The 16,802-nt window shown below is 39.6% G+C and overlaps 1 protein-coding gene across 29 annotated transcripts in view; it reads right to left on the bottom strand.

The window, feature by feature from the left end:
- The window catches only part of CACNA1C (calcium voltage-gated channel subunit alpha1 C), a 487,583-nt gene that overhangs the window by 176,643 nt on the left and 294,138 nt on the right, over nt 1-16,802 (bottom strand). For all 29 annotated transcript variants that reach the window (XM_087765448.1, XM_087765421.1, XM_087765445.1 and 26 more), the window contains one exon: nt 549-710. In XM_087765448.1, the coding sequence (XP_087621574.1) occupies nt 549-710 (162 nt within the window). The remainder of the gene's footprint in view (nt 1-548; nt 711-16,802) is intronic.

The following is a 16,802-nucleotide window of genomic DNA, read 5'->3' as shown; positions in this document are numbered from 1 at the left end:
AAAAAAAAAAAAAAAGGCTTCTAGGCCTCAATTAGATATTCCTTTACAATGATACCCTTTTAAAATGAAGAGGTATTTGTGTACAAGATTAATAATAAAATATAAGAGTTGTTCATTTCTGTGATGCCATCTCATTTGCAGCTCAGTCTACTAGTGGTGAAATCATCACTACTTCAGTGTTGCTTTAGCCTCTGCGAGATTTGTTAAAGAACTCAGGCTGGCTTGTAGTGCCAAAGGTCCACATTAAAAAGTCCACCACTCTGTTCAGCAGGAATTGACAGTTCTGCTTGTAGCCTTTACAGACAGGCCAACAACTGAGTGCCCAAGATGAGCAAGCTAAACTCTCACCATTAGAGACAGTCTCTCTACATCAAAGGTGATTCATATCCAAGGAGCAGAACAAAGGAATCACCACTGTGAAACCCCAAACGGGTACACAGCAGGGAGCAACCGCCACCCGTCTCCTGCACCAGCACAAATGCTTCATTATATAAGAGAAAAGCCTCCCTCAGAAAATTTTTGTATGCATGATATAGTGTTCCTCTTACCTATAAGTCCCCCTTGCACATGATAGCAGGTCTTATGCATCTTCCCCATGAATAACTCCAGTCCAATGATGGCATAGATAATAATGACAAACAGCACCAGCAGGGCAATATGCAACAAAGGGACCATGGCCTTGATAATTGAATTTAAAACCACCTGGAGACCTGCAGAGAGAACAGAAGGAAGCACTTATCAGCAAGAGAACAAAATTTAGAGAGGCTATAAATTGCACAATAATACGTCATTTTTATTTCATTCCCCCTCACCCGAACTCATTATCTTGATGATGTAAAGACGTACATTTACAGATCACCTCCCTCTAAAAGATCCCCAACATTTCACAAGTTTACCATTGCAGCCTAGATCACAGACTAAAGTAAAAGAGGTATTACCTCACCTGTCACTGACATACCACCACCCCGGGGAGGGAATACATTAGCTATTTTGCCTGTTCTTAAAAGCCAGACCTAAGCTGATCCCCAGACAGTACTGAGGAGAGTTAAAGCATGGAAAAAACAAAGAACAACCAGAACTGAGGCAGGACAAGAACAACAGTGAGACACGCAAGAAAGCAAATGCTGGGGTACCACAGAGCTGCACCCCAGAGCATGGGGAGAGGTGGCAAACTGAAATCGTGTCCCTACTCTGATTCTGGGTTCTTCCAGAGGTCAAGTCAGTCTCAGGCAGAGCCTGAGCTGCTGAAGGCCCAACAAACCCATGCTGACTGGGAGCTCCTGCCCTCTTAGGATCTCCCTGCACTTCAGATCCACCTCACCTTCCTCCAGTCTGAACAGCGGGAGAGTCAGAACCAGCAGTGCTGGTTTTGCCCCGGGATTTAGGGATCACTCTATAACAGAGGTCGTTCAGGTCCCCAGAAGGGGGGATGAACAAAATACTATTACATGGCGGTTGTTAAGGCATGCGACTGGTGTAAGTCCTAATCACGAGTAAGCCACACATTACCAGGATGGTCCAGGGAAGGTGGCTTGGAGACAAGTTTGCTAAAGTGCTAAGCACCTGTACCTTCAGATACAGTTAACTCAAGCTGCAGATTCATGGGCTTCTCTGTGTCTCCTTCTCCTCATTTGTAAAACCAGAATAACAACGCCACTCTCATAAGCCTTTAGTAAGGATTTGCATTTACAAAGGCCTTAAAGTTATTATCACAGTGATGGCAACCACTGTCACTGGCAAATTATTAATGTTGGAAGTATTGAGAGACCTCTAGAACTCTATAGTCTACAAATAGCCAGATCAGAACAATTACGAGCTCATGATTTTGCAATGACTGAGAGCCAGAAGCTATTAGTGTCTCCTGCAAATGCTGTCATCTCCTCAGAGAAGTTGATATTAGCTGTGATTTTTGAAAAATATGATTCATGAGTTGTAAATGTCTGTTATACATCTGCCAAGAGAGTTTGTGATAACTATTAATGTTTAAAATCTATCATCTAAGATCTTAGATTTTCATTTTTATTACTTTTTTTTTTACTAATTTAAATACTTTCTAATAAGGATGACACATCTCTTGACAAGCACTTTCACTCATAGGCAATCCACTTGTCAATTCACAACTAAGGCTGAGACTTTGCGTTTGCTCCCCAGCAACTGTGGAATGCAGCAGAAGCAACCAAAGGTGGCATCAGCTGCCAGGCCAGCAAGATCATTCGCTGCCTGCTAGTAATGCAAAGCTGGCTACTAGCATCCTTCTAGTCAGAACAGTTTTTCAGGTGTCTGCAGTCAGTTCAGTTATCTCTTAATGGTTCACGCTACTATCCAAAGGGAGTGATATTCAGCATGAAATATTCTGACTTTCACAAAGAGATCCTTACATGTAGTATGATACTGACAGGATCAAAACTCATCCTGTACAAGAGTGGGATGTCCTGCTCATTCAGTTGCCTCTAGGTACTTACTCTGGATAAGCAATGTCTTTGGCAAAAAAAATATTGCCATGATTACATGAGGCATTCAACCTTTTCTCCTCATTCAGTCTACTAACTCCAAATATGTACAAAACCAAATTGTAGTCCGTATCAACATCACTCCAATACTTACAGCAGTCAAAAATGTAACATTCACCAGAAAATTAAAAAAAAAGTCTCACCTTCTCCCAAACAACATACAAGAAAGTTAAAAGACTACAGATGGCTATGAACCTGAAAAAAAACCCCATAACTTTGCAGATTGAAATATTTGTAGCTTCAAATAAAGTTACGCAAAAGCAAATAAAGCCCTCCATCATTTTTAGTGATTTTAGGAGCCTTGTTAATCTAAAATGTAGCCAAGATTCCAAGGTCAAGAGCTCTAATACCAGGCCTTATGTAATTTACTCTTAATTATTATTATTAATTGATTTACTATTCATCATAGGATATACCCAGTACTCTTGAGAGGGTAGTGAGGACAGACACAATGATGAACAAAAAGCTCTCTCATCTTACATGTAGCTTCATTATCACCCATGCCATGAAAGTGCTTCAGTGTATTACAGATATCCAGAAAAGAGAACAACTGCACAAACCAATGCCCTTCGTGTTAACAAAGCACTGCTTGTGAAATCAAAGGCTTGCACCATAAACATGAGATGAAAAGGTGTTTAGACAGTCAAGGGGAACATGTACCACCAGAAGATTTACAGGAGCTTCAGCTAGCTTAATTAGAGAAAAGCTTCTTGACTATAATAAACCAACTTTAAAGAAGTAGTGAGCTACTGAATAGTGTTAGCATGAATTGATGTGTGTGCTGTGCAGTACCCTGTTAGGGCAGTCTAGTTTTAAATCCAGATGATTCCACTGATTAGCCAGCTTACATACATTACCATTAAAGTCTTCAGAAAGTTTCTAAAAGTTCAAAACCTCTAACTATGCAGCAACTTTAGAAATGTCCTCTCAGAAGATGTAACGAATGCTACCTGTAGAAGGGCAAGGGATATATGTGCACCACCATGCTTCCCGCATTGCTGTCAAGCTTATTGCTGCAATACAGCAGCTGCCAGTAAGTTACTTTATTATTCTCAGTTCAGGCAGCCACTTGCAACATGAATAGCTGTTGCAGGGAGTTGCATGAAGAACCAGGCCTGGACAATCAGAAAAGTTGGTGTAGTAGCAAGGGGGGAGAACAGAGAGAGCAGATAAAGAAGGATTAAAGGACTGGGGGAGAGCCATAGGTAGGCAGAACAGAGATTTTTTTTTTTTTTTAATTAAAACCCCACATGCTTCAAAACACATCAAATCTGTGTCCTGAAATCTGAGAGGTGCAGATCAGTGTCTGGATGATCAGATGCATTTCTGATCAGGGTAAATCAAGGCGGATCATCCCCTTACATGCAGATGCACAGCTTTTTCTAACCAATGGTGAGAACTTCAGCACACTTTCACATGCTCTTTCCCAGTGCAGAGGAAGAAAAGACAGTTGAAGTTATAAAAAAATGACTTCTCTATCCCAACCCATGCATGCTCTTAATCTTTGCACACTGCGATGCACAGATATCACCGAACATGGGTGCTCACAATATAGGAGCAATACAGTCCCACTTGCCTGATGCTCTCTCTAATACATCATTGCACATCTTTGGCATCTTCTCCCTTGCGGAGGTAAGGCTTGCACTCCTAGCAATGAGCTGTGCAGCTTATAATCATGATTAAATCAGAATGCCTGGTGACCTGATCAGACCAAAAAGCTGGCATCTGGATTTCGAGTAGGTGATGCCAATAACTGCCTTCCCACAGCAGAGTGAAAAGCTGTTTTTACACTGCTGTACAGAGGCTGGCAATGCCATTATTGGCCAACCATAACCACAGAGTCCTGAATTTATGTCCCAGCAAGTAAATATAAAAATAAATGGTTTTCAAATATTTGGCATTCTAAATGTACTTATTCATTTGTGGAAGCTCTCTCCGTATGCTAGACACTCTAGAGACATCCATGAAGGCACAGTATCTGCCTTGAGCAGGTCACTCCAGGCTGGACAAAGAGGTAACTTCACAGAGGTTAGGGAAAGTGCCACAAAAGGGATTGTTTGCAGTTTTTCAGCCCGCGCTTTTCTTCTGTTAATAATTGAAGATCTTAAACAGCTCTTAGTATTTATTCTAAAAGCACTTCAGTTTACATTTAAAAAAAAACCCTCTTGGCTGCATTCTGTTGGCTGACATTGACTCCATAAATGTTTCAGTAAGCAAAACACGTTAATGCAATTCCCTGGGCTCACAGAATTTAGCATTTATTTACACTGATAAAACGTTTTAAGTATTTATTACATGTGAACAACATTGCTTTTTATAGCAGGTCAAGCCCTTTTCAGCCTCTAGAAGACTGTGTTGAGCCAAAGGTTTAGGGCACAACTGGGGAGTAGAGAGAATGGGGAAGAGAGAAGGAAAAGAGCTTATACCAAGCAACATTGATCTTTCTCAAAGCTATGGGAAATACACTGTTAGGGATGCTGCAGGTGTTTTAGAGTTGTTATATGATGCAGTATTTTTCTCTCAGGAAGACAACCATGAGAGGCGCTGGTTGCTGTCTCATCAATTCAGGCAGTTACTGAGGAACGTGCTTATCTCTAAGCATGTAAGTGTCTGCACCTAAAGCAATAGGATTACCTACATACCCCATTGTGTACTTACAAGCTTTTTTGGATTTCAACCAATGCTCAGCAAGATGGCACAAAAAACCCTGTACACCGGACCCAGCTGCTAGAATGCACTTGGCATTGTTGCACTGTGGCACATATCCAAGGAAACTAATGGTAGGTTGGTCTCAGAAAAAACATTTGGGCCTTTCCAAGCACAGCTCTATCTCACATTTTCATGTGTCTTCAATTTTGGATCAAACTTGGTTTGCTGAACAGGGTCGTTTCCTGTTCTAATCTTATTAGTAGTCAGATCTTCAGAGAAAGCTTATCCTGAGTCTACTCCTTTATTAGTTTTGCAGGGCTACATTTTGCCTACACCATGGCGTTGCCTGAACCAGGAGTATGAGCAGGCACAATTTCATACAAATGACCTTCTGGGAATGAGCAGGATTAAAAGGGAAAAAAGAGGACTTTCACCTCCTTCCATACCGCCCCCCCGATACATACACACACACACAGATTTTCATACTTAAGCCAGTGCCAAGGGTGTGGGAGGTAATTATTTTTCTGCTAATATAGTTCAGAAGAAAACTACTACTTTCTTCAAGGCAAGGAGGAAGCAGGGGAGGATTTGTGACTCAGCACAGTGCCTGAGTCAGATCACTTCTGGGAACCACTCTTAAGTGGTAGATTTTATGCACCATCCCCAGCCACAAGCTAGGCCTACCCACAAATCACAGTTATTTCTGATGATACACTAAGAGATTGCCACTACAATTATCTCTATTTCCAAAGCACAAGCAATATAACCAGTAATATTCCCCAAAGTGGATGTTTATCATTTAATGAACATAGGCATTGGCTAAGAAAATTGAAAAACATTAAATATTCATAAATATGAAAGGTTTTATACCAATTTTAAAGGAAGCCTGGAAAATGACAAGACGTTTTTATCACAAAACAGTCCACAGTCATGGCAAGATATCTTAGATAAGTATATCTGCAATGATCTGTGAAGGAAAACATTGAGGACTTTCTTCACCAGTGTTGCAAAGGGAACTCATACGACACAGTTCAGTTAAGGACAGCTGTACAGTAACAATTCAGGGAAGTAGTCCTTTACTGTCTTGCTGGAGTCTCAAAATACTAGTGGCAGATTGCTAGATAAAGCAAACTCTGTGGGTGTAGTACAGCGTTCTTGGGGCTGCAGATATCATTTCTATTTCAAGAATAATACAGAAGATCTTGGAATAGGAAGGAAAGACACAACACAGGACAGAAAACCACCTGAAGTGAAAAGAAAGAAAAACTAGGAAAGACACTTTTCAAGCTGAACAGTGACTGTTTTGGAGGAGGTAAAGCCCTTTAAACATATACGAACATACAATTCAAAACCATGTGCTGGAATGAAGAGAAAAAGAAAGTTTTGGCATCTGCTCCCAATGTTCTCATTCCTCTATTTTTAAACCATGTTTTCATTGACTTTTCAAACTGAAATACAGACACACACACAAAAGGAGATTCATGCAAACGGGCATGTGTATGCGAACACAATTGTTTTATATTTGTCAAATCTTGCAATACCGCCCTTGCCTCATCCTTTGAGGTGAGAAAGGAACAGCAGAACAAAAACAAAAGCCACAACAAACACCAACTCTTCCTTCTGGATCCTTTTCTCTTGGGAAGCAATGCATCTTCAGTATCCTCTGCTTGTCAGTGACCTAACTTAGACAGCCAAACAATACAGCTTGCCCTCAGCATAGTGGCCACACAGCCCCAGCTTTTGGCTGCCTGAGGAGGATGGTTGGATAAATGTACACACTGCCTTAGGCTCTTTACCTCTCTGCCGGAAGAAACCTCTACTACTACTCGTAGAAGCATCTCTCTCTCCTCCTGGGGGGCTTTAACCTTTTTTAATAGCTTTTTGTTCAAAATATGTAAGCGTTCACTTTATAAGAAAGTTGTTTGCTGATCTTGCTCATCTTTCCATTCTCAAGAGATTAGGTAGCTCCTACACGCTCAACTTTATTCTCCAGCCGTTTGATCCTAGCTCAGTTCAGCTGAGGATGAGGTCCAGGCAAGATCTACAGACTTTCAATGTAAAAAAAAAAAAAAGGCACAGTGTCCCTCCCATGCACCTACCTGTGTATAGAGAAGGAGCATGGAGAGAAAAGTGGCAACTAACTGCCTACTGAAAATTGCACGTTACAGAAAAAAGACCATTTTGATCAAAACCACAAATGAAGTTCAGTAAGTTAATTTTGAGGCTGTTTTGAACAAGGACCACAGTGTGCTGTAAAGTAGTCTTATGCTGAGAGGGGGGAGGATGAGTTCAAGTATTCACTGCCAGACAGGGATTCCTAAATACGGACTGAAAGTAAGGCAGGTAAAGGGCATGCAGAAGCCCTGCCCATTCCTAGGCCGGCAAGGATCAGCTGTCACCCTTTCCCAGGAAACAGCTTTGATTTTCTGCTGACAGGATGATCATAGGATCTAAGAAAATAGTTCTTGCACTCATTGTAAAGGTTTTACCTATACTTAACCACTGTCAAGGATCACAAATAGGAAGAACTTTTATTTGCCCCTCTCCCTACAGAGCTATGCAAAACCAAAGACGGTCTGGCCAGAAGACTGCATCAGTTCTCAGTGAAATGATCCATCACACTTCCCCTTTTTTTAATTTTTTCTTGCTCAAGCACAGCTGTGACAGAGAACAGTCTTTCAAGCTCCAGTACAGAAGCAAATTTTGGTCTAGTCCTGTGCCACTGGATTCAGTCGGAAAACTTGTATAGGAACGTGTCAAAATGCCGTACTGTCATTAGTCTGGTCAAGTGAGCATAACCATCCTGCCCCCCGAAACCAATAGTTAAGTAACCTCTGAACTGAGATAATGAGGAAAGAGCTTTGTTTCAGAATGCCAGATGCTGTTTGTACACAGCTCTGAGGAATGACTACACACATTACTGTGTCCTAAGGATGTAGTTTTTGAAAGAAGGAACTAGGGACACCTGTAACTGCTAAACCATCACGGCAACAGAAATGGGCTCAGAACACTTGAGTCTCAATTGTGCATGTACCAGCATTTAAGTGGAGCACAAATGCCTTCGTAAAGTTGCCAAACTCTCAGGGGCATGAGCAGTGTTATTTTTAACTGTTTATTCTCGTACTTCTCTGGTTAAGTGGACATTAGCTCCTTTTGTTCATTGCTAAATAATCCTTTCTGTCTTATAAATAATAAAGAATCTTTTAGTTGCCTGATGTTCTCCTGATGCTCTAACTTATCACTTGTGAACAGGTTTAGAAAAGGCAAAAGCTAGGAAGGTAACAAACGTTAACAGGGATCCTGCAAATATAAAAGTGCATCCAGGGATGATAATATTACAGTCTTGTAGTACTTGGAGAAAAATATATTGATGACAAAATTTGATCTTCTTGCAGGTTAAACACTCCAAGCCTATTACAACTGGCATACCATGAGCTATACTAAGTTTTACTTTCTCACGATACAAAAAGTGCAACAAAATACTGGATAAACCCTAAAACTTTCTTTTTGGATGGCCATCTATGTAGAAGCGCAGCATGGCATCTAACAAACACAGGCTATATAGCCCTGGAGAAGGAAACCCACCCCACCTCTTAACTTGGGATAGTGCTTAATGGGCATAGTTGGGACTAAGCTCTGGAGAGACATAGCATTACATTGTCAAAATCACTGCCATACTGGGTTTTCACGAATATTTTGAGAACCTAAAAATAGAAAGTTGCCCGATCAGGTAATGAAAGAATTTATGTGAACCACACAATGTGTGATCACTGCTGTGTTACTGTCTTGATGCACACGTGGGCTTTGTTTTCTCATTTTAAACTACTAAAAATGATGTCAATGAAAATACACGGTACAATGCCAAAATCCTTGAAAAGACATGGCCAGACAAATCTGAACAACTTTGCCTCTTAGTTTTAAGATGAGGTTTGGATTTAGGGACTCATCTATTGAGTGGTTAAACACTCTTATCTCAGAATCCCTAAAACTCCAGCTTTTTTTCTTTTCCACACTAGTAATACTGTTGCTTTTGATCTTTATAAATCTGATTAGACTTAAAACTCTGCTTGCAGGCATCAGATAATAAAATAGCTTTAGGGGAAAAAATGCCTTCTGATATAATAAGCAAAACCTCCTTTAGCTCGCTAGGTAGCTCCAGTATGTTTGGACAGGAAAATTAATGGTTGCAGTTTTCACAAAGATGTATTTGTCAGATGAAAAAAATGGTTCTTTATTTGTATTTACTTTCTTTGTAACTTTCTTTACCACTTCCACAACTTAAAAGATTTTTTTGTACAGATTGTATGTATTGCTGGAATGCCTTGGAACTAAACATTTATTTATTTTGAATTTCCTTTTACATATAATAAGCTGTCAAAAGGGAATCATAATAAGGCTCTCCTGCTGCAAAATGAACAGCTAAATTAAATTATTTACAGATACAGAAATCTACAAATACAAATCTGAGTGGAATTTGGCCCCCTCCAAAGTAAAGACTTTAAGTGAAATAACGATCTCAACACTGGAATGTGAAAAGCAAAAGATGGGCTAAAGCTCGAATTTAAATTTTCACACCTATATTGTGAGGGCAAGGGTGAGACTCAACCCTAAATTCTTTCACTGGGCGCTGTTTATACTAAACATCAGCGCTATTACATTTAAAACAGGCCTTTGTAAAGCTTGTGTGTATGGATACATGACATATTAGTCTGATTTCTGACCAAGACATCAAACCTGATTAAAAGGAACTTTATCTTTTGTTAACTTCCATACATATTAAAAAACAACGTACAGCAACAACCTAGGAGAAAACGTCAATTGCAGAAACGTGCTGAACAGCGAAGAACGGCAGTTACCACAGAAAAAAATCACTAAACCCAACAGCCAACGCAAAACAAGACAGAAATGTCAGCCAGGCTGCTAGTTTAATGTGTCAACAGCAATACAAAAGAAAACAAACCAACAGATTACGCTTCTAAGATATATAGCATTTGCTGTGTCCCATGTGTGTACTACTGCCTTCAAAAAGGGGAGCCCTCTGCAAGAATGGTATCTGATTGAAAGACGAGATGCTTGAAGAAAATTTAGAGAGGAACTTTTGTAATCTGATAATGAAATTGAATTTCTATAGATCTTTCCACTCCTAAAGAAAAGAAAATTTAGTAAGCCTTATGAAAAAAGTGACAAAAATAGGATTTTTATAATTTTTTCTATTTCTTTTATTCCATGAGCTACTTTCTGTCAAAAATGCTTCTGATGTAAAAATGTTAAGCAGCTTTAGCATTACTAAAGTTGAAAAAAAAAGATTCTTCGCAGAGGGCTAGCAGATGTTTTCTGAATTGTGATTGATGTGGCAGGGCAAAGGAGGAGAAGATAATCTAAAACTGAAAAAATAAGAAGCATAGCCATTCAGGCAACTCAGAAAAAATAGTTGCAACAAAGGGCAAAACCCATATGGGATAGGTTATTGTTACATGTGTTAAACAGGAATTGGATTTGCTTCTGGGAAAAAGGGAGATTAAGAAAGATGTCTGATCTCCTTCCCTTTTCCCTGGCAGAAGGAAAACTTTGACAAAATGTTAAGAGACTGGGCGGGTTATGTGGGCTGTAGTTTGGCTTTGGTCAATACTTCCCCATGATCAGAATAACAAATTATTTGTTCCATCAGTGAACATCTTAAGCATGGAAAAGTTTATTAGTTGTTCATACCAGCCAATATTCTCATGTTCTCAGCTAGCACAGTAATATCAAGCAGACGTAACTCAGAAGGCAGTAGCTGATTTTGGAGAAGCTAGATTAAAGAGAACAGGGAAGGTCCCCAATAGATTTATGTAGCCACTGAAATTTTTAAATATATTTCCTCAGATTTGCCTCCTCTCAGTTCAGCGTGCCTTGGTTTTTTTCCTCTTATAGCACTTGTACAAGATGCAACATTATTACAAATTCAGATCATCACTGAAAAAAAATAATTTATTTGGAGACTAAACAGGAGACTTGAAATGTATTCACTGGTTGAGAGAACTGACTGGTCTGCTGCTCTGTGCTTTGCTGATATTTTGATAATGTTTTGTGAAAATCACAACAATGACCACAGGCATCTAACAATGCTTTTGGAAGACTGGGGCAAACAGATTATTTCAAATAATGCCAGAGTCACGGAGCATCCATGTACCACCTTGTGTCCTGAGCAAAACACTCTTCTATGAACTCTCTTGTGTCTTCTTCTGAGACAAACGGTACCCAGTGTGTGTTAGTCACCTCTTCAAGAGAGGATGAAAAAGCTTCAGGCATGTTGAAAAGTCTCAACAGTTCAGTAACAGATTAATAGACATTCATTTTAGAGAAAATGAACAAAGGACTTGAAATCATTCCTTACAAGATCTTAAATTAATAAGCAATGCAAAATTTAGCCAATTGGAATCAAAGTATGAAATGACATTTGATGTAAGCTTAGGACAACATCAGATGCAGTAGAGATGTCATCTGGGAGAGAATGTAAGAAGAAAACAGAGTAGATCATACCCTTACTATTTTGATCTGGGACAGCAATATCTTCCCTCGCCAATCATGGAGACAGCAACAACCAGCAATTACAAGTGAGCAACTGGGAACCCAACACACTTCTGCTGACACCAGTTAGCTACAATCTGTATGTATACTTCCGCTCCTTTATGGTCCAGACAAAAGCATATCTAAACAACAATGCAAACTGTTCTTAGGAGACAGCAGACGGTATTCTTAGATTTTCAGATGCTTTAGAACAAGCATCTTGATGGCATGGGCTCTCTCCCAGAGCCATGCCCTATGCCCATTCTGAATGAGAACTCTAGGCATTACTAGAGGAATGAAAAAAAAGGTGCTAGAAAGAAAGTCTGATCCATCCAGAGCACTTCTGAAAAACCTCTTACTAAGGCAAGCTAAGATTTTTTGACTATCTCCATGTCTGCTTTTTGATGTCAGCGTGGGTTTTATTTTCTTCAGTTGGAAGGGACTGCCTACACCCTGATGTGGTCCCACATTATGGTATTGGGATTTTTTGTTTTCTTCTGTTGTGAAGACATGTTGAATAATCATGCCAGTATGCACAGTAATTGGTAGGATAAAGGCTGACACAGTTATTGGGTACATTTGTAGTTAGTGCTATTTTTGAAAGAGCTACATAGCCAAGATCAAATAATAAATATTTCCCCGTTTTCATTGGCATTCCTTAAATATGAGAGAAACCTTTATTACAACAAGAAGCCTGTGCCTTTGTGAGTAATCTTCTTTATTAAGACAAACCCCTTTTTACTACACTGAGTTAACCTCTTCTGCCATAAGTTACACCATTCTGCAGGGTGTACCACTCAAGGAAACATGCTTTAGGTCCTGATTGTGTAAGCTCTACTCACAGGAATGATCTGTACCTATGGGAGATGTTATGCTAGAATCAAATTACTCCCTTGACTAACAGTGACTTAAGTAAATAAAGGACTTGTAAGCATGTGTAGAGTTTTAAGCTAACTATGAAGAAACAAGCTTAATGAGGACATTTGGTTCAGACTGTTCTCTCTTTTTTTCTCCACTCCCTTCCCATTTGTAATGAAAGCAAAACAAACTGGCCACTTGAGATTAAAAACAGCTAGGCAATGACATGGGAAAGGTGGTGCAACTTGTCCTCACATGGTGCTGTATGTGCTGGAGAGATGGTACAGATGGTTGAGAAGTCCTGTTCAAGAATGAAGGAGAACATAAGAAATCTGCTTGAGAGCACGTTTCTACAGCTTTTAGAGCCCCAGAGAAAAGAAAGGAACTGGACTTGGCAAAAGCTGACATTATTAAATGCAACAACAACAAAGTTTAAGGCAGAATTAAGATTTGGAAGCCAAATTTTGCCCAAATGTATTTGCAGCAATTCCCTCTGTTGTCAATGACATTTATCATATAGGTTTGGTGGCAGTAAACTGCCAAGTATACTGTCTCCTCCAGCTTACTCTACTCTTTTTTACCTACACACAAACCTTTCACACTTTGGAAGCTTTGATCAGGCCGCTTCTCCTGTCTCCTCACATTAAACGTAGGACAGAATTCTCCACTGGTATGCTGTTTATACCATAACCCCACGTGCATCAGGAGAGTAAATTTAAGCCCCTAGCTCCACTAGTGACACTATATAAACACAAACCGTGTGCAAAACAGATGACTGTCAACTATACTTTGCCAGAAGCATACACATTTTGAAAAAAAAAAAATTGTCTTCCTGACTGCCAGTTAGTATTTGCTTAAAACTTAAGACTTAATATGTGCTATTCAACGTATAGAAAAAGCCAACGGTTCACATTTCTTTGCCATAATCCAAAAATGCATGGTTCTCAAAAGAGATGTCATTTTGGATTTCTTGAATTCTCTGTGTTTATTACCTCAATTACATTATTTCCTCAACTATATAAAGTGGTGTTAATTTTCTTGGGCTGTGCAGAAAACAATGAGAAATTACAGTTGAAAATTTCAATTGTGCACTAAAAAAAGTAAATCCCAAATGCAAGCCAAATAACTGCATTAGGTGTGTTTATTTCAACAGCTGCAAAATGGAATCATTGCAATAGACTGAGCTGCATTAACTCAGTGGCTGGGAAGGGCATCACAAGCCCAAGCAGAAGGGCAATCACAGGCCAGATAGTCAGGTGCTGGGGATGGAATAAGGCGAATGTCACCGCGGCACGCCGAGATACAGAAAGAACTAACAACTTGTAGAGTTGCTCTAGGTCCCATCCTCATCCTCCAGTAAAGTAGTTTAGCACACCCAAGTCGACATGATGCTACAAATGAGAATAGTGAGTTTCCCCTGGGAGAGGGCATTTGAGGGTAGTTAATCACCATTTCATTCTCCCTGCTTTATACAGCACAAGCAGAACATAAGGTTTCCGGAGCAGTGTGCCTGCAGCAGGAACTGGGATCTCTGCATGGTGTTTGATCCTTATCTACTGCCCTTGCCTTCTCCATACACAGGGTAGAGTGGCTTTGAGGATGCTTCAATTACACCTGACTTCAATTTGGCCTCTGGACAAATTCAGCTTTATAAGGATTACACGAGAGAAAACATTATGTCTGTTCCCCCCCGTTAGGTACACTACCTCCAAATCAGGTGTAGCTGAAGACTAAGTCTTCAGTATAGTACCAGTTTCTAGCTCACAGCACTCAAAGGCCTTCTGATAGGCAACAAGCATCAAAACCCCATTTTTTATAAATCATTCAAGAGCAAATTCAGAGTCCTGGAATCAAACATGAGATAGAGGATTTGCTTAGTCTTATGTAAGGAGGATTACCATGGTGAGTCTGACATGTCCCTACTGTCTTAAACTCTGTAAATTACTCTGTATTTTGCTATAGAAGTCCCCTCATACTTTTCTTTCAGTGGGGGGTATCTCTGAATTATGAGATCATACAGACAGAAGTCCCCTATGATTTGAAATTGTTAGATTAGATCATGCTCCATAAAAAAGGGGCTTAAAAAAAGAAATATTGCCAGTCTTAGAGTTAAGAACAATCTTCACTGGAAAATGTAGACTATAGCCTAAACATCTTGTAAGCATCTGTAAGCCTTTTCCTCCTACTTCTCCCCAAAAACTGACTGGAATTTAGTATGCACAATGTACTTATGCAGTGTCCCACACAGACAAAACCTAGACAGAAAAAAACCAGTCCAATCACCCCTGGGGTTTCCTTGCTTCACCTACCTGCAGCAACATGGCAAATTAACTACAAACCCAGCTGGATGACTTTTCCAATCCAGCATCTCTCAAATGGGCAAAACTTTCCTCATGCATTACTCTTCTCGTAGAGCCCTCAGGGGCTTTTTTACTTCTCATCTTCATTGCTGTATGTGGTGAATGTGGCATCATATATACACACCTGAATGGCTCAGATCTATCAGGATATTGCAAGTAAAGACAGGATACTTTCTTACATACTACGAAGTTCAAAGAAACAATCTGATTAATGCCAGAGAGTTCGGGATAAGGATGGAAAAAGACTGTGGTAATGAGAAAAGACTGCAACGACTATGGGGTAGAGAACATTGCTGGGACTGAGAAAGCATTGTACATTTTCACGGAGAAGAGCATTTCAGGGCAAATGAAGACTAATTGTAATGACACAGACCAAAATCTAAAAATGTCCAAATTTTTCATTTACCTTGTCTAAAGGTGCCCAGTTTTCACATGAACTCAGAGAAATCATGGACTTCAACGGCATCATTCCAAAAAATTAGTTGCTCTAGTTAGTTATTTAAATGCATGTAAAGGTAGTAATCTCTAGGCATTCATACATAAAAATTGTGGTCTTATTTAATTTTAACTAAAAAAAATATACTCAGCCAGTTACATGCTGTTGTTTCACTGACAGAAAGACATTGCACTGTCATGAGGAGGGTCTGGCTTAGGTTCATTTGCTCATACCCTCTGTTTCACAGTTGCGCGACTGTCCCATCTCCAGCAGACCACATAAGCACTGGTGCTAGAGACCTACCTACACTGCCTTTGAGTAACTCTCTCCTGCTAGGGGACTCCAGTGAAGCTTAAACACATCACAGGCTTAGCTTTTTGTGGTTCTTTTCAAAAAAAAGAAAAGACAAAAATATGGCAAGTTTTTGTTCTAGCAGAACAGTCAAGTTTCCTCGCTAGCTTTGGTAAGGATATTATGGTCTTCTGCCCGCATAAACCCGGGGGGTCAGCAGAGGATCTTGTTGAAAATACAAGTATGGATCACAACATCTACTCAAATTATATGGCTTTCAAGTTATCTAGAAGAGCTTTTAAACTAAGTTCAGCAAATATCAGGCAGGCAATAACTAGTGGCAACAATGTAGGTACATGAAGACGAAGTGCAACGTAAAGAGGATGAACAGAATGTATGAGCTAGTATAATTGAACAGTATGAATAAAAGTGCAGTATGAATAATATGGAATTTAATGAGTTAAATGGGCGTGAGTTAGCATGTGTGGGAGTAACTGCTCCTTCCAATAGTCAGGAGTGATTTTCTTTTTTAATTGGATCATGCTTCTTCACTGCCAAATCAGATGCTTCATTTACCCTCCTCAAGCACAAAATGTTTAAAACAAGTTTTAAAATATTTAATAATGTAAAATGGAGATAGAAGAGTAATCAACAGAAAACTCCTGACATAAAATGGTTGACTTGATTCTGTTCCTAGAAAGCTTTGCAATGCTTTACTCCTGCCAAAGGAGATACTGGGTAACAGTTTCCAAGACACTGAAGTGATTAAGTTTTGGTATACAAGCTGATTTTGCACTTGTCTACTTATGTCCGTCAAGGGAATTGGTTTCCTTCTCTCTCCTTTCTCAAGCCAATATATTGATCTCAATGTCACATTAAGATGGGTGCTATAATGCATATGTGAAGTTGTTGGTTTGGGTTTTTTTTTGTTGTTGTTGTTGTTTGTTGTTGTTGTTTGTTTGGTGTGTTGGGTTTTGTTTTGGGTTTTTTTTTTTTTTTTTTCCCCAAGGAGACTGCTTTGGTACATAACCAGTAAAGTTATTTCAGCAACTGAAATAAAGTATGCACTACAAGAATTAGGCTAGTATGACAGTAACAGAATAGTTGAACAGTGAAGTCTGGCCTGCATATCAATGATATAAAGTGCTT

This window comes from Nipponia nippon, unplaced genomic scaffold (genome assembly GCF_047370975.1).
Source record: "Nipponia nippon isolate SJK-2023a ecotype South Korea unplaced genomic scaffold, ASM4737097v1 scaffold_3, whole genome shotgun sequence".
NCBI classification, from domain to species: Eukaryota; Metazoa; Chordata; class Aves; order Pelecaniformes; family Threskiornithidae; genus Nipponia; species Nipponia nippon.
Note: the sequence above shows the minus strand (reverse complement) of the source record. Positions and strands in the feature narration are given on the sequence as shown.